The sequence below is a fragment of the Manacus candei genome, unplaced genomic scaffold (assembly GCF_025592945.1).
Source record: "Manacus candei isolate 608988 ecotype Guabito, Panama unplaced genomic scaffold, ASM2559294v1 h1tg000051l, whole genome shotgun sequence".
Lineage (NCBI taxonomy): Eukaryota > Metazoa > Chordata > Aves > Passeriformes > Pipridae > Manacus > Manacus candei.
In genome coordinates, this window is record NW_026138099.1 from 4,688,088 (window position 1) to 4,706,397 (window position 18,310).

Below are 18,310 nucleotides of genomic sequence, written 5' to 3' on the forward strand. Positions count from 1 at the left end.
CCAAGTCTGATGAAATCTCCAATAATATCACAATATATTTGAGAACTTGTAGTGAATCCTCATCAGGATTTCTAAGATTCTCAGACTTTCTCACTGAAATGTATTCAAATACAAGAAACAACAAGTTTGAACCTGAACAAAAACAAGTATTCTTGATAGGCCTTTTCTGCAGGAGTGTTAGAAGTCAGGAACACCAGATCCTACAACATCGGTTATGCCAAAATTAACATTTACAAAGCTGAAGACCTATGGAAATGTGTCCAGGGAGCTGTGTAAAAAAACTCAGTGATATCTGTAGCATAGATAAACTACTGAAAAAAGTAGCAAGCTCAGGATGTTCCTTTAATTCCAAAAGATAACACCACAAAGTAATCAGAATTGACAGAAGTCAAATGGTTGTGAATATTGCTAAAACCCCAGAATTCTTATCTGGTGACAAACAAAAGAATTCCTCTGTGAGGAAAAGAGTAGTGTTTCTTATAATACTTTTGTTACCAACATTCAGGAAAACAAAACTGAAAAACTCACAAAGTCAGAAACTTTAATAAGATTAAGATCTAATGTGAAAATCTTCCAAAACATAAATTGGTGTCACTTCAGAAATTTACTGTGTTTTATATTATGTGTAATGTAAAGTCTTCTTGTGTGTTTGCCATGAACCAAGAATCAGAAAGTGCACGACAGACCATGGCTCATCGCTGATTGTCAGTTTGTGCTACTGTAAATCCCACAAATATTCCCAAGCTCCCCATGGGTGTTCTAGCTTCTGCTTTGACAACAGTCCTGTCCTTCAGATGTGTGATCTGCAGATAACGCAGACTTGTCTACTACTCAACCTTCCAATAAATGTGACGACTAAGGAAGACTGCAGTACTCTGTGCATACTTCCAACATTTGTGAAAGAGCATGGTAAGCAACAACCTGTGTAAACCACTATCTACATCATGCTCTCTAATTGCATGATGAGTTGAGCCTAGAAAGCTCAACCCTTTAGAAGCAAAAGAAGTACACAAGACAAAAATGTTCCAGTAAACTCATGCAAAAAAGGTATATTACATTAGATCTTAATGGGAGGGTTGCTGGCTCCATTGGGCAGGGCACAGATATTTTAACAGATCTTTTCCTCTACTTCTATAGCGAAGGCACACAAATGACTGCTGAATGACCCTTGACAATGAGAAGGAAGACCTGCAAACCAGATATTTGTGTTATGACCCTTTATCTTCGGCAACTTCCCTGAAATTTAAGTAAAAGAAGTCCAGAGGTGATGACTCCAGAGACCAAGTTAATAATTTCAAATGGTTGAAATGATGGTGGAAGCATTGCACAGTTCCACTTTGCAAAAGACAGTGTATAGCATGTATGATAATCTCAAGTTCCAGTTCTCTCCTTTCAACTCAGGTTGTCAATTGTTGTTACATTTTATACAGCACTAATTTCCAAAAACGTTCTCATTTGCAGCTTTAATCTTCTGTTGCTGTGCTAACATTTTCTGTTTGCGTTTTTTTCCCCTAAGCATGAAACCAGTGTTTAGTGAACTTTTGATGCCCCTTTTAGTTAAACCCTTGCAAATTATTCATGAATTTATCCAGGTTTCTAACATAATTTTTCACCTTTGTTGTCTTTTAACTCCATTTAAATATAATGTTTATCTAACAAAGCTTACTTATCACTCCTTTTCTTCATGTTTCACTGTTCTTTTGCACATGTCCTGTTTTCCTTCTCAACAAATCCTCATATTTTTTGATTTCTAAATAGCACATCTAATTCAATGCCTTTTGAGTCCCAAGATACCAGTGTCTGTCAGCAGTAGCACAGACAAGGGACCTTATACATAATAATTTATATACCTCAAGTATATGTGGGACATCCAGAAAAGGTAGAGCAAATGATGGAAAGAATCAATGGACAGCTTTCTAGTTGACTGGATAGCCCATTCCATGCTGATTTTTCACTAGAAAAAAAATATCTTGGAAGGTCTTCCCAGGTTTTAATAATAACAGGCCTCAAATTCAGATCAGTAAAACTCCAGTGAAGTTGAAGGAACTGCCTCAAGAATGAAACTGGCTTGCTCTTTTGCTATTACAATTCATGGAGTTTCCTTGACCCTGAGGTGGAACAGCAGGGTACAAGGCAGCATGGCTAAATGAAATTGATCTGGAGGTACTTGTATACAGGCAGTGCAGAACACCCTTTGTGGTTCTATTACTGCTTTCAAACAATAAAAAAAGCCCTACAACTGCTAAAGACCTCTTTTTGGAAATCTGAGAGGAAATGGATGAAACAGGAGTATGACTCAGTCTTACATCACTGAGTACAATAAAACCATATTCAAAATGATTTATTTGATGCTAATAAATACCTTCAGATATTTCCTGAAGACTACTTCAGTGCAGTTTTTGTACAAGCAGAAATGTAAACCAGAGGTGCATGCTAAAAGCCATTGCATATGTATGCAGAAGTCAGCATTTGGAAAAAGTAAACCATACAAAACTGAAAACATAAGCAGAAAATCTCTACTGTGAAAACAAAATCTTAAAATTGCTACTAAATGTAAGGAAAGAATGCTTTGGAAAGTACACAGACCTATAAACACTCAGGACATCTACAGATCCCTTGCTAAAAGTTTCAGACCTCTACCTCTAAAAAGAGATATGATTATTCTGAAACTGTACGGCTTGACAAGTTTTCACCATATGCAGTAACAAGGTCATTAGAGAAGCTGTTTGGCTGTCTGAGCCTGACAGTTACAAGAGGCTCAAGATCAGTGTCAGAAATTAAATCATGAAATAAACATACCCTGAACTTTAGAAAAGGATGAGATTCTCTCTGCAAACAAATCACCCCCACAGATCTGAAAGGATTTACAGCATATAAAAGAACTTGCAGTGTAAACAGGATAAAACATATGGAAGGCAGAAAACGACAAAAAGAAGAAAAGCATTTCATTGGGAATGATTTCCTTATATGGCTTTGTGCAAACATTGGTTGTGTGATACAATAAAGAGGAATAAAACGACCAGATTGAAACAGAGAGCTTGCAAGATCAAAACATGTCTTGAGGGATAGGCAAAACTCTGGAAAAGGCTCTGAAGAAGAAGGATATACAACATGAGTAGCAGACATATGGAAAGATGACTACCTAAATGCAGAAGAAAAATTAAAACAGAACAACCAGTGCTTCTTCTTTTACATTAACTGGCACACCAGTTTGCGACATCTTTGCACTGAATGAGATTCCCAGCCCCTCAGAGCAGGGACTGCTTCTTACGGGGTGCTACAATGGTGACCTTATTTAGCACGCAGCTTTGGACTAATAGAAGGACATCATTTTTTAAAAATGAGTTTCTGAGTTCTAAGAAGTATTTGGCAGTGATTATGACTGAAAATGCACAGTTGGTCTGATGTCTTTTGTCCCAGTGCCCATGTCTGGACAACATTATCCTTAACTGTAACGGATAACTAGATGCATAACTGTAATATAAACTCTAAACCCTTTATAATCTAAAATAATCTGAAAGCACTTGACTTACCTATGAGAGCAGAGCTCCCTGGACTGACAGTCAGTTTTGTTCCTGAAGGAGAGGTCAGCACCAAATGAGTGCTGGGCCCAGCACTGGAAAGCACTGATGTCAAGTCTTCTAGATAAGGAAGAGGTCGTGGAGGCTCTGGTAACAGATTGGGAGACTGAAGTGATGAGCAACACTATAGCAGAAAACATCTTGGGGACAAGAAAAAAACCCCACCAACAACTATTGCTGCATTATTTGCTGCACTGCAACACAACCATTTCAGAGGGACAGATTTAGCAACTTTGGGCAACTACTGAAAGTGCTTTGTCTCATGTTAGGTAAGGCACTGGGGAAAGGATTAAAATAACATCTGGGTCAATATAACCACAAACTAAAATAAATTCTCTCTGAAGGCTACCACGGCATTCTGGTTGACCCTTTTCATATATGGTATCAGGAGATACAGCAGCTTGGAAGAAAGAGCAAATTTATACAGCACAGAAGTCAAATCTAATGTTCACGGTAATTAGTGAAAAACTCTTCAGTGTCTGCTACAACCTGGATTAAGCCCTGATTAAATATGGTTATAACCCTGCCAAATCCTGTGGTATGCTTAGGCAGAGCTCCAAAGGATTAAGAGTTCAGAGCTCAAGATGACCTGTCTATGCTGAGAACTGTAGGATTTAGTTCTTTACTGATCATAATGTTATTTTAAAAATTGACTGTAATGCCTATTATCCCAATTCTGTTTGTCATGAAAATTATGGGATATTTGATTTAAATGAATGGTGCTTCATCCTCTTTCAATTAGATGATGGTACACGTTAGGCAAATTTTCTACCACTGATAGCACTGAGCACCAGAAGTACAGGTCATGAATGCTTGAACTGTTTTATTTCATCAGGGAGCTAAAAATGTCATTTGATTACAAACACAAGCGGCTTGCATAACTCACAGCAATTTACCATCTTTAAAAGCTAAGCTGTTTATAATGATCAGAATTTACCAATCATGTGGGAGTTTTTATTTACAGGTTGAAACTCAGCTGGGGTTTTTTTTCAGATTTTTTTTTTTTTTAGACAGATTCTAGAGTCAGTTTGGATTCGTAGGAGAAATATGTGAACTTTCATTTTAGTATTTTCTGTGATACTGAGAAATCTCATTTTAAAACATATTCTGGAAGCTCATTCTAGTCCTGAAAGATGAGAACCGTAACAGATACTCTAATGGTGTTGTACCAATTAGAGAGATTAGGGTTCAAAATTTGAGACTCCACTATCAAATGCACTCAAGTACTTAAAAAGTTGGGTTGGATCAGTCTGATTCTCTTCTTAGGACAGGGCTGCCTGCATGCCATTTCCTCTTTCCACAACGTCTGATTAGTTCTTCTGTCTGGATGTGCCAGTAGTCACATTACTATTGCTGGAAGTGTAGAATACCCTGGACTTACCAAGAACCAACAGCTGGGAGCTTTCAGTTACCTCCCCATGAAGATTGGCTGCCTTGCAGGAGTATAACCCCTGGTCTGACAGAGAAACATTTGCAATTATCAGCAACCCATCGTGCAGGTAGTGAGAAGAGAACAGCTTGACCTTGTTCTTAAACCAAGTAACTTTTGCTTCAGGAACACCTGGAAAAACATTGACAAAATTTAAGACAGGTAAGAATTACAAGGCAAAAAATACTTGCAAGGCAAATAGTGGAAGAACAGGAAGAGATAAGGAGTACTGAGAAGAGTAAAGAAAAGGGGGAAGGGACAATGAAGATTTCATATGGCCACAGTCCTTAAGAGAAGGGACTCAAAAACAAAAGAATTAAATAAATACAGAGACAGAAACAATTAATATGCTTCTTACAGGCAGCTGCTCAGACAGTCTTAGTCCAGAAAGGCAGATTCCTCTGCACTTCATTAGCAGCAGAAAAGAAAGAGGTTAAAAGTAAGACCTCCTTAATGTTGAGGTATTGCTGTTAAGTTTAGGAAAGAGGTACTGTACCTACAAAATGTCCAGCAACTCTACAAAAACCATTTTTCTGACTTTTAGAAGTGTGTTCTTCCTCTGTCTTTAATATTTCCACACTAACAGGAGACTTGCAGCTAGAGACGCTCCTACAGTTTGGTTTAGGGAAGATAAGCAGTGTGTGTCAGTGGGCAGCAGTTTCATTTTCTTTTGAGCTTCCAACTTCAGTGACACACAGTTTCAAGACAGCAACAGGAGGCAGCCAGCACAGGGATGAGCAAGAGCATTTCAATCGGTTGTGTTTTGGTAATGGGGAGATGATAGAAGATAGAGAGCTGAGTGTTTGCTTTGCAGAAACATCAGAGACTCAAAGTCTGAGAGGTGCTAGCTGGAAACAGAACTCATTTTGCTGCGCAGGCAAGACTTTAGGTAGGGAATAGTTACCCAAGTCTATTCTTCTTCACCTTTCCCCTCCATCACTGTGCATGTATTCAGCACAAAAAGGCTAACTGGGATATGTAGCAAGCAGAATTGTGCAAGCAATCAAGACAATTTTGCTAAGCCAGAGGCTTTCGAGGAAAAAAGCACAGCAGTACAAGAATCTAGCAGTGGTGACTAGTTTCCAGTGCCACAATATTCTTGTACTAGTGAACTGAACATCAAAATCTGGTATAGCTGATGAATAACACAGGCCCATAAAGCAAGGTAAGAAATAGAAAAATATAACATCCAGCATGTAAGTGAAATGCAGAGGAAAGGAATGTTTAGGAGAGTTAAGGAAGCTTCAAACTGGAACACAGGGGGACAAGGATATAAAGGAAGGATGGTAATATATTTTAAGTCACTCTTTCAAACCTGTTCTGACTTAACCATCACCATGTACATGACATTTTGCAGAATGTCCTAAGAACTAGATTTCTAGTTCCTTCTTTCATTTCAAACTGTATTTTCAGTAATAGTTAGGGCTACACTGCTTGAAGTTCCGGTATTCAAATGAGTATCTGCAAAATTCAAGTGCTGAAATCAACAGAAGGCTTCCTAGTGATACTGATGTGAACCAAATTACTCCCACATCCCATTTGGAAGTGAAACTGCCCACAGTAGTCAAATCATCCACATTAGAAATGCTGCTGCCTTTCTGAAGCTTGGAGAAAATCTTTCAGCAGGAAATCACAGACATCTGCAAGGCTCCTGTGTGACTTTTGGGTGGGTTCCCTTCTGACAGTTTTGAAGAAGTCTGGGATTGACCACAATCACCTAACTATGGTTAAAAATATAAGCTTTTGCGTCTATAGACAAAGCAGTGAAGTTATATCAAGTGAAACAACATTAGTTTTCAAGCCTGATTAAAACCACAACACTGTCTCTGTGGTATAACCAAAATAGAGTTTCATCTTGACATAATTCACATCACTTAAACTCTAATGGTGCCAATTAAACTCTAATGCATCCAGAACGATTTTGTTTTCCCTTGTCTTACAGTTAATATCTACAGATTTCAGCTCAGAACACAGATTTTGACAGTTGCTATGCCTTTCTTAAGAAGTTAAAGGGCAATATGAAATGATTCCGTAGGCTCTGGTAGTGTTCTCTTTTCCATTACCTCTTGTTTTTAAGAAGCCTTCTCCAGGCTTACCAATACCTGTCAGCAGCAAGTACATATTTATGTTCCTTAACAGAAAAAGTAATTTTAGAAAATATCATAACTGATCTTTAATATTTCTCTTATAAGTTCTTATTTTACTGTCCTGCTGACTTTCAGTAAAGATATGCCCTCACAGGAGCCAAAATATCAAAATCCAATACATGCACAGTTCTGTACTACAGACTACACAGCACAGTGATAGAAACACCATTTATAATATTGGGATTAACTGTCACCAAATTCTGATTTAGAATAACGCTCATCTGTTGTGCTGGCTCAGGACATCCTGATATGACTAGAGGGAAAGTACTAGAAGGAAAAAGACTATAACTTTACAAGACTGTGAAGAGTTTTTTCATCTAGACAAATCTCCACATAATTTCTGGATACGCTAGTTTGCTTTTTATGTAAACTTTGTTTCCACATTCTGGTATCTTTTTTATTACCAGATGTTATTGCATTAACCATTGCACCTTAACTTACTATGATCTGCTGGCCATCTAATTGTTAATGTTTTCTGGGAAACTTTGGCAAACTACATCCCGTAAAGTTCACCTACTCTAAAGAAGTAGGATACAATACATTTGCTGACGGAAGCAACAGTGCATGTTACTCTTACCCTTAAAACTGATCGTTCTAAGTAGAATGATTAAAAATGTATTAAAAGACTGGATAATCACAATGCTGATGCTAAACCAAAATATTTGTGCTTACATAAGAAGGAAAATTGCTTTTATTGTCCTATTCTTTTACAGTTTTTATGAGATGGTGTATTTTCCAGGCATAGGTGAGATAGCTGATAAAAATCAGTGTTCTTGGATCATTTGCCAAGGTAACTTCTTTTAATTGCTGTTGAATTATTGACACTATTACTATGAAATTGGGATTTTAGTGGCTATAAAATATATCTGCCTTCATTACTCACTCTCTTATTCCCTGTGTAACATCACAGTTTGTGGTTTATGATTTTATAATAATTTAAACAGCATTAATCTCTGGGGTCAAACATAGTTGATACTTTCTGTGGAGGCAGAAGCAGAAGATGGTTTTCTCACCCATGGAGAAAAATAGGATTTAAGCAGATTTCGTCTGCATCACAGAACATTCCAATATACAGCAATGCTACTAGCTGGCAAAAAGCCTTCTCCAAGGAGAGAATACAAATTCTGCTGCGACACTGCTAAAATTTTCCATTGCGGATGTATGTTGCCATAGTAGGTAAGTTTCATAAAACTGCTAGAGATGATTTTCCTCTCAGAAAAAGCCTTGAATCTTTGCCCCCAACCATGTTGGGCTTCCCTCCTGTAGTTTTCTGATACTGTAAGTACTGTGGCACTTAGCCACATCCTATTCTTTATACGATGCCTTTATACTGAAGGGAAATGGCTGTACTTCTTGAATCATCAATCACTGTCTGCATCTGTGGGTCCTCCCCATCTGCAGCTGAGAGAACCCAGAAAGAGAAATCCAGAATAATTTAAGTTCATATAACATTTAATCTCTATCACAAATGTCAGTGCAGGTGACCATGTAGGTGCGTGGGGGTAAAAAGAATGCTAATTTCATCTTCTTCCTTGCAAGTCACTGGCCATCAGTCTGATTTAAGACAGTGTCTAATGTTTATAATTGAGAGGGCAAGAGAATAACTGAATTTACTCCTTCATGAACCACTAGGAAAAATGATACCGTACTTTTCTTTCCCTCAGCCCACTGAGAGTAATTAATAAATTGTGATTCCAGATTAGTGTTTTGCTATTGCAAACACAATATGCCCAGCTATGATGTATGTTTTGCTAAAGGACAGATGACCAAACAGTGAAACTTGAGACAAGTACTCTTTTTCAGGTAATAATTTGCATAGAAGTGTGGTTGGCAGCACTTGAAGAAGGAAAACTTACAACCATAAGTACTTAAAGCAAGCACAAAGTGTAAAAAAAGCAGGGTATTTGCATCATTGCAGTGCAGATGCTTACATAGTTATCTAAAGTAGCTTTGCTATGGGACAAGAAACTAAAGCAAGAGTCTAAGAGACTTCATACAAGTCTCCACCCCAGCTATTTATGTAACATTCAGCATGGCTTACTTTATGTTTTATAGGCTACTCCCTTCTGTCCCGTGCCCTGCCATAATATGCTTGAAAGTGTAATGAATCAATTGTCTGGCCCTGGGTCTTTAGAGATTTCCCTCTCTCCCTTCCCCCACCCATCCTCGCCATATCAACACCATTCCCACCAACAGCCAGGGGACTGGCACACGCAGGTAAGGTCAATCTATTTTGGTTACCATTGGAAAGAGACAAACTGCCTCTGTAAGGACATTCAGTCTCTGGTTGGAAAACATTTTGAGGGAGAATCCTGTTTCAGCAGAATTCCTCTTAATTCCTGCACTCTCAACATGAAAAAAAAAAACCAACAACAAAGAGAAAAACCAGAAAAAACCAGTGTACTAACCTGCCTTTAATTTAAAATAGAAGTTTGGCAGGAAAAGAAGAAACTAAGTGGTGTGGTCTCTAAAAACCCCATCAGTGAGGAAATGAATCAGTTCAAGGTTGTATATTCTCACTAAACATCCCCAGTATGTAGGAATGTGTATCAGTTTTCTTGTATCCACATCACACTGTGTATCTCCAACAATGATGCCTGTCATATTTTCTCAGCCCAATCTACTTAAGCCACTACACTCACCTTGTTTGGTACAGATGAAAGGAGGACAAGTTCTAAGAATTAATGGAAGCAATGAGACCTAGGAAAACCTGTAATTTTATCCAGCTGCAACTGGAGATATCAATTTAGCAAAGAATCCCTCAATTTAGCAAAGAATCCCACGGAAATTTATAGCCAAAGGCACCTGCATGGGAAACAGAATAATTTTTTACCTGCAACGTGGCAGTTAATGGTAACATTTGCTTTCTGGATTGTTTTCACCATGCTTCCAATATCAACAGTGACAGCAGGTAATTCAGTGTTGATCACAGTAGCTCTTGATGCCTTTATCAGTGGCTTTCCTGCATAAAAGAAGCACCACAGTTTATAAAACCAAGCACACTGGACTCATGGGACAGATGACCTGGAACACTCGTGAATAAGTGAAAATGCTGAATATGAGGTCAGCTGCTTTTTATAATACTTCAGTGTCACCAAATTCCATGTGTAAAGCTGTCTTGAAAAAAGAAAAAGCATACTTGGAGCATACACAAAATACCATTAAAGCCATATGGACAATGAGAACCAGCTGAATCAATAAACCCCAGTGCAGCTGGAGCTGCAGCAAGATGCTTGCCTAGTGCTGCAACCAAATATCACCCTTTACCAAAGACCAGACATAGGAGCCTGAGTGATGGCTACGGGTACATTAATAGTGGAGGAAGTTTAGAGCAACATGCAAACTGTTTATACACATAGATCGTGGTTTCTTTGACCTACAGTGGAATCACTGGGATGGGGAAGACCAGGTGATCACTAGAAAGTTTTCTCATAATGTCTACTACAAGATGATGCGGGGTATAAACAGTACTAATGTATAACACTGTTATTACAGGCTTTAGGTAAAACAAAACAGGTTCTCTAATGGAAAGGAGTTTATCTCTAATAGTGATACTGCTTTGCCCACAACAAACTTTTCAAGTTGTTATCAGTGTGCTTCCAACATTGGTGGCATTTGAAAACAGGTCAGAGGTACCCAAGTTTAGCTTTTAGAGAGAGAAGTGAATCAGCAAAGCTGACAAGAGCTAAATTAAGGCACTTCTCTGCCTCAGCCAAATCTCAGGATGTTGCAGGAGTGGCAGAACATGACAACATTGCTTTAAATGGTATAGGACTTGGGTGTTTTTGAGGCAATGTCATATCTTCAAATTTGTCATTTTCTAAAAATCTATAAATCCTTTTTTTCCAGTCCATTTTAATTAAACGGTCAGATACAAAATAGGTTCGGATATCACCATTTGCCTAAAAAAGCTGCAGTTTTAAGCTAATGACTATTACTGGCTTCATTTGTATGTTTATCTGGAGGTGACCAAGGAAGAAAAGATGGAAGTGAGAAAAAGAATTTGGTTTCATTGAGCTCATGGAGAGTCCTGAAAATTCAATTCAGTCCTAAATACAAATAGGTCCTTATAGCTGTACTTCCAGAGCTTTAAAAGATGCTATTCACCTGGAATTCCTCTTGTGTCAGTTTGGGTATTTTTTTCGTATTCTATATTTTTTTATTTTAGTGATTTTAACGCCTAAGAATAGCTAAGTAAACTATTACATTTTATTTTTTAAGTATCTCCAGAAGTTTTGATACTCTGTGGCAAAGTCTAAAGCAAAGAAAGAAAAATTGCTCAGCTATCCATCAGCCTTTTATTTTCCTGATTGGTTTCCACAATGTCATCAAAAGATTAAAAATATTTTAGGTGTTCAACCCATAAATGAGTAGGAAACCACTGAAAAAAAAAAAAAAGGAAGCATATTCCACTGTCTCTTTTTTCCATACATGTGTAAAATGAATCAGAAAATTCTTCAATGAAATAAGCTTTCAGCCCCACTCCTGATCCCTCTAAACATGATCTCAGCTTTCCAGGTTTTTTTGGAGAAAATACTTCTGTTATGCCAAAAAGATTGTTACTTTGTTCCAAAAACTGTTCAGTATCTCACTTTGATATTTATGGTCTCATTTTATAGGCTGTTCAGCTCTTTGCCTTGGATGTGAGATGAAAATGTATATCAGTTCCTAAGAGGAGTTCAGCTTGAGTCTGGGATTTATGAATGTTAATTCACCTAAAAGGTTAAACTATGGCCTTGATAATTAATTATAATCAAAAAGCTAATAGCCTTCCTGTGCTACACGTATACCTAATGCTCCATTTATTTCTCATACAATCACACAAAATTGTCTCCACAAACTAAGTTGTACAAAGACTATGGCTTTTAAACTCACTGGAAGTATGTGGACAGAATACCAGTTTTAACTGATGATTTTTTAACCTGATGTTCAGCTTCATGGTGGTGCAACACAAGACATTTAATGTGGAGTTGCTCCTTCTAAAATATGATACTGTCTTCACAGCTGCACCTCCACCCTGCTGCCCAGGATTCAGCAAAGACATTCCTGATCTGCAGTAGTGTAAAAAGGATCAGTCTCTTTGGTTTTGCCTACAGGTAATATGTAGCTCTGATGGAGATCTTCCTTTTTCACTCTGGAACATTCAGCTGTTCTCCTCCTAAGGGACAGACAAGGTCTTTCCAGTTGATTTACTGATCATCTGAGCTCCACTGCTGGTCACTGCTGCATTCTTACATTTTTTTATTGCTTCTCTTAACTAAAATTTTCTCTGTGTTTGGTGTAAAAAAATTAAATTTAAAAATTAAAGCATACCAACAGCTTCCTCTAATTATACGTGGATACACTGGCAGCTGCTTGTGCACTGGAGGCTTCCAAATGTTTCCACATGCTGGAGCAGTGAAATGCAAAGGTCTAAAAATCAATAAGCTTTCTAGCATTCCTAATGTGTTTCCTTTAGCCTTGGTGATAAATAGGATCCTCCTTCTGTAAGACCTCTCTGCCCTGTGTCCTAGTTAGGACAGCTGAGACCAGTTCATCACTGGATGGGTGTAACCCAAAACTGTGTATTCTATAGCCTTCCATGCCATTTCCCAGAATCTGTTATCAATGAACTGTTATCAATTTACACTATCTGCACATAGAGCCTGACTCCTCAGGCTATAAACTAGGTGCTAAGAGGCCTGCGAGATAGGAGTTGCTCTTGTCCTCACACCCATTAAGGAACCCCCCACCCTGAGGGAGGTACTGAGTATTCCTGCCTGAACTGGAGGATATATAATCTTGGAGTCTTGGGACCTTTTTAACCACTCATGGGATCCAGAGGAAGACTGCAGATCACCGCTCTCAACCAGACTGCAGACCACCACTCTCAACTGGACTGCAACCACCACTTTTCAACCAGACTGCAACCACCACTCTTGACCAGACTGCAACAGCACTCTCACCAACAGGTTTTTCCCTCTTCTTTTACTTTGGACTCAGGGGGGCCCAAAGAACACCACTCTGTTCATGCCCCAGGGTGCTGGGTTATATATTTGGGTTTTGTGGGTTAAAACCAATTGTTTGTCTGTATAATTGTACTTATTGTATTATTTTATTAAATTGTTATTCTGACTTATAATCTCTCTTTTGAGTTGAGTTCATTTCCCCTGCTGGTTTACCTTTAAACCAGCACACCCTTCACAGTCATTAGCTGTTTGTTCTGTTCCTTTATCTTACTGGACAGCTCTTAATTCATGTTTGCTTCTCCACCCTTCTGCTAGTCCTGACGTGGTTGTGAGCCTGCTGGCATTACCTGTCAATGGACCCCGAAGAAGCTGGATTCATGCACTACCACCCATTCCCCTTGGCTTTTATATGGATGAGTTTTCTTTAGAACTGGATTCTAAACTAACACAGGATATTTAGTCTACTTTAGAACACAACTGTTACTAGAAAAACGGATATATGGAAATTAATTTTTTTGTGAACTTCTATTTGCTAGCAACTGAAATGGTGTCAGCCACGCTTGTGCTCGTATATGATAGAGGGCTTGATCGTGCAAGGAACTAGCTCTTCAGCTCTAGTAGTTTTCCAGATTGCTGAATGTACATCTGAGTAGTCCTTCAATCAGACTGTTAGACTTGAAGAGATCAGTGGTAGCTTTAAAATGAAGCATATGAATTGGGAGGCTGGGACTGCATTGCCCATATAGGCTGCAAATAACCAGGACAAGCACTGTCTTAAGAGCACATGTCATGTGAGAAAAAGCATTGATTTCTTACAGAAATACATAAGCCTCACAAACTATCTGTGAATGCTGGACTATGCCTCAGGGTTTTCCAGAGTTCACACCCTCTGTTTTCCCCAGCGTACCTCTGCTGACTCACGTTACACACTCAGCTTCATCAGCCATCTGTTGCACCACAAACAACTTCGGTCCGGAATCATACAAATAACATGGACCATCCTGCAATCATAAAGGTTGAACTATTACCTGCTAGAGTAACAGCAATGGAGACAGAGTCAGATCCCAAGGCATTGGATGCATTGCAAGCATAGAAACCCACATCAGCTTCCACAGGTGCTAGAATCTGCAAGGAGTCATCAGGCTGAAGGAGTATCCTGCAGTAAAACAGAATGAAAGATGCAACAGTCTCTTAGTTCATGTGAACACAAACACATTTACTGTGAATTTTTTCAGTTGTAGGTAATTTTTTTATAGTTCAGGTCTTTAAGTGATATTTAAAAATCTATTAAGAAATTTAAAGTCTTACATCAAGACTGTAAGCTGTGATTACTTAAACTAAATTTTAGTCTCATTCTTGGTTCTTGTACTGCTGATATGTGTATTAGAGAAAGATTGCTAAGCAATTACGACATCTGCCCAGAGTGTGTAAAACTTCCTCCTCTGCTGTGCCACTTCTGTACAATGTTGAATGAGTTCCCTAGTCTTGCTGTCTTCTAGTTCTGCAACACAGGAGTAGCAATATTAAAGAAAAACCAAATTATTGCAAGGGAAAAGTCAGGAAACCTGATGAAGCTATGCAGAAAGAAGTGAAGGGAACTACAGGCTCAGTGTTAAAGCCTGAAGTAGGTTCCAGAGTTAAAATAAATTTTTTTTTACCCTTTCGTGAGTAATAATAATAAAAAAATTATAAATAAAAGAGCTGCCTATTGTTAACCAAGTTTTGTAAATGCCTAGAAAAATGCATATTTGCAAAACAAACATTAATACTTTTTAAATTGCATCTATGCTTGCACAACCAAAAAACCACCATTGGTTGAAATAATTCCCTTCCATTGCCAAGGATCTTTTTCTTAACCTTTTAGCCATAAACAGGGCTGATTTCTAGTTAGCCACTTCTAACAGTGACAAAAGCTAACAATTTTTCTACTTAAAAAACTAGTGTTAGCATGCATCAGTATCTCACATGTAAATTTTTTAGTTTAACACTGACTGGTTCAACCAGTACATGAAATCCATTAGAGTTGCAGAAGTTGTCCCAAATTATACAAGTCTGTAACATTTAAAAGTCATGTACATTCTGCCTGTATGTGTGCAAATACAGTATTTAGGCCAATCTTCTAGTCCTACATCAAACTAATGCCTACAAGCCCCCTAAAAACATTTTAATAAATGTTTCTGTCATCTTCAAGTTGAGGAAAGAGCTTGCCTAACATTACATCTCGTAAAACACAATGTTGCATAACTGTTTGTTGTTATCACCTCTGCTGATGTCAATCTCTCTTTGTCAGCTTAAGTCACCTCAAGATCCAGCCCAAATACTTTTAGAAATAGGAATATGCCAGTCAGATACTTGCCTTTTTTAAAAAAATAAATTCCAACACAGCTCCATCTTCCTATCTTTTAAACCCAAGTTTTAATGTACTTCTCCAGAAGCAAACTAATATCCTCTTCTTTTCAATAATTCTTTCTGTTATTTGTGTGTCACAATTTGGCATAGCTACTTTTCTTGGAAGTAGATCTTTTGTTATCCCTCTTTATATAGAATTATTTTGGCTGATTTCCCTATTTGCTCATAGATTGCTATTTTTGTTATGTATTGAGTTGCTTGTCACTGGTGAAAAAAATACCAGCTGTAGTAATTCTTTCTGTCACCAGCATGTCTTCAGAATCTCATTTATGGACTTAAAATAATACAGCTTAATGTTTAATCAGTTTCATCTCAGTTGCTCCACACTGCATTGTCTCCAAGACAAAAATGTATTTTACAGGAAATGTATCAGTGACTAATTCAGATAGCAACTCACAAACACCTAACTCTGTATCACCTACTATTTACATTCTGCTTCTTGTCCACAGCATACTTGGAAGGCTTACTAAACCATGCATAAATTCTGCAAAGATTTTTCACTTTTAAAACTGATTCCTAAGGAAGTAAATTTGAATATTCTTCGAAATACAATGTTTTCCATCATATACAGAGTCCATAGACTCTTGGTACATATACTATGAGGCTCTGAAATGGCACTCAGAACCCATGCTACTGTTAACTTGACATTTTAACCCTAGGAGAGCGTACGGACACTCATGTTAAATATGCACTCAGGCTGAATATGCAGACACGAGTCAGGAATCTTTTACTGAAACTGAAGATATTTTCAAGTGCTGCAGCTTTTTGTATCATATGTTTTCATTCCACTGAGTAACTGAAAAACGACATTTTTTTGGGGCCTGTGATAAATTTTTTTTGATAGTACCGAGACCAAACCTAAAGAAATTAATTTTTGCAAGTGTAGTTACACAGTAGGAGTTGTACTTTTAAATGGATGAAACAGCTGATGGAATGGGGCAGTGGGAACAGAGCCATACCTTGATTATCATTACTGGACATTGCTGATCTAGACAAAATCCATGGCCACAATGCAATAAAGTGTGTGCCTTTATCTCAGTGTTTTGTATGTACAATATAGATACCTATCACCCAACCTAAAGCAACCAACCTACACTCTAAAAAATCACAACACAAACCAACTACTTCTGGAACTTCAGTATATTTAGTAGGGCATGATCTGAGAAACTTCAGCACTACTCTCTGGCCTTCCTCAACAAAAGTGTCTCTCTTTGATACTGGTATGGGAAAGTCCACATACATTAGTTTTTTTATCCCCATTAAGATAGAGGTGGGCTGGAAAATTGGTTACTCTTCTCCATTCAGTGGCTGACAAAGTACGAAGAAGACAAACTGCAGAGCTGAAAGACAGCTTAGGCACCAAACACCACTGCATGCACATGGCCTTGCAGTTTACAGCAGCACACTGTGAGACTGCTTAAACTGCAGCTTTCATTGACACAGCTGACTGGCTGACAGCAAGAGCAATCTCAGCCAAAATGAGAATACTGCTGTTAAAAAACCCAGCAAAAAATCCACAGCTCAGCTTTTTTATGCACCATGATTTCTAAACTTCTGTTACCTCCAAACTTACAGGTGCTGAGTACATCTAAAACTCAGAGTGTGGTCTTTTCGTCTCCACTCACCAACCTGAGGAACCATAAATGATGAGCACAGAAGGAAGTTCATAAAGTGGAAACTGCCTCAACATTTAAAGAAGAGTTGTCAATGAATAATGCTACTAACTGGTAAAGAAATTATATTTTTCTGAGTCTTTCTGATAGAAATTCTGAGCACATACAAAATGGCCTGACAATTCAGAAACAGAACACAGCATTTAATGCTATTTCAGCCAAACTGAATGGAAAAAAAACGGTTGAAAAGGAATTGTAAAACTACATATAAAAAAAATTGAACTAAAACTTGAGAAATAATAAGACTGTTTTATTTCAGCTAAATGAATCTACCTCTTGCAACACGATCACAGTTTATGTGGTACGAAATAAACTTGCCATTTTCTCTTCAGTGTAGTGTCCAGCATCAAGCACATGTGGACTTTATGTAACCTGCCTTCCCTTTCATGCATACCACAGAAGTCACAGTCATTTCAAGTAGAGAAAACAAAAATCCCTTAATGTCACAATTCCAATGGGATATAACTACTGGCAGTGAAAATTGAAGCTTTTTTTTCAGGGTGGCATAAAGATATTTTCACAGGAATATGACCACGTGAAGGGATTTTATGGGTCCAAGTCCTGATTATGAGTGCATATGATTTCCACCAGAGATACATTCTTGTTCTTAGTGACCTCTCCCCCTTTCAAAAGTTACCTTTTTTTGGTGTGCAAAATCTAATATACTTACTAGCCTTCAGACGGAGAGGCAAGAATCAGGAAATTCAGATCATTAGAGAAAACAATTATTTTTGGAGTAATTCAGTTGTCATAGTAAAAAAGTGACTACATGCAGATGTCTTAGCTGAGGTCAGTATCTTGTGCAGAAAGAGTGGCTACTAGATCCCCGGACAGCTTTGCTGTACCATGTTGGTCAATATTACTGTCTGTTACACTCTCTGCCTGTTCTTACATATCACTTTCTCACAGAACAGAACCAAAATAAAAAATTCAAAGTATACACATAAGAAAAATTTGTTATCAACACAGTTAGGCACATAACAAGTACTGAAAATAATGTCTTTTTGTGTGCTCTTGCACACAAATGCATAATGTGGAGTGATAGGAAAACAAAGGGTACCTGAAAGAAAAACAGTATACTTTCTGTGGTACACAGATAAAAGTGTTCTGTTACTCAAGTTCT

The 18,310-nt window shown here is 37.9% G+C and overlaps 1 protein-coding gene across 2 annotated transcripts in view; it reads right to left on the reverse strand.

Annotated features, from left to right (window-relative positions):
* Nucleotides 1-18,310, reverse strand: part of ADAMTSL1 (ADAMTS like 1) — a 382,369-nt gene that overhangs the window by 28,557 nt on the left and 335,502 nt on the right. For both annotated transcript variants that reach the window (XM_051801328.1, XM_051801329.1), the window contains 4 exons: nucleotides 14,134-14,261; nucleotides 9,991-10,119; nucleotides 4,963-5,142; nucleotides 3,534-3,668 (listed from right to left, as the gene is read on the reverse strand). In XM_051801328.1, coding sequence (XP_051657288.1) covers nucleotides 3,534-3,668; nucleotides 4,963-5,142; nucleotides 9,991-10,119; nucleotides 14,134-14,261 — 572 coding nt within the window. The remainder of the gene's footprint in view (nucleotides 1-3,533; nucleotides 3,669-4,962; nucleotides 5,143-9,990; nucleotides 10,120-14,133; nucleotides 14,262-18,310) is intronic.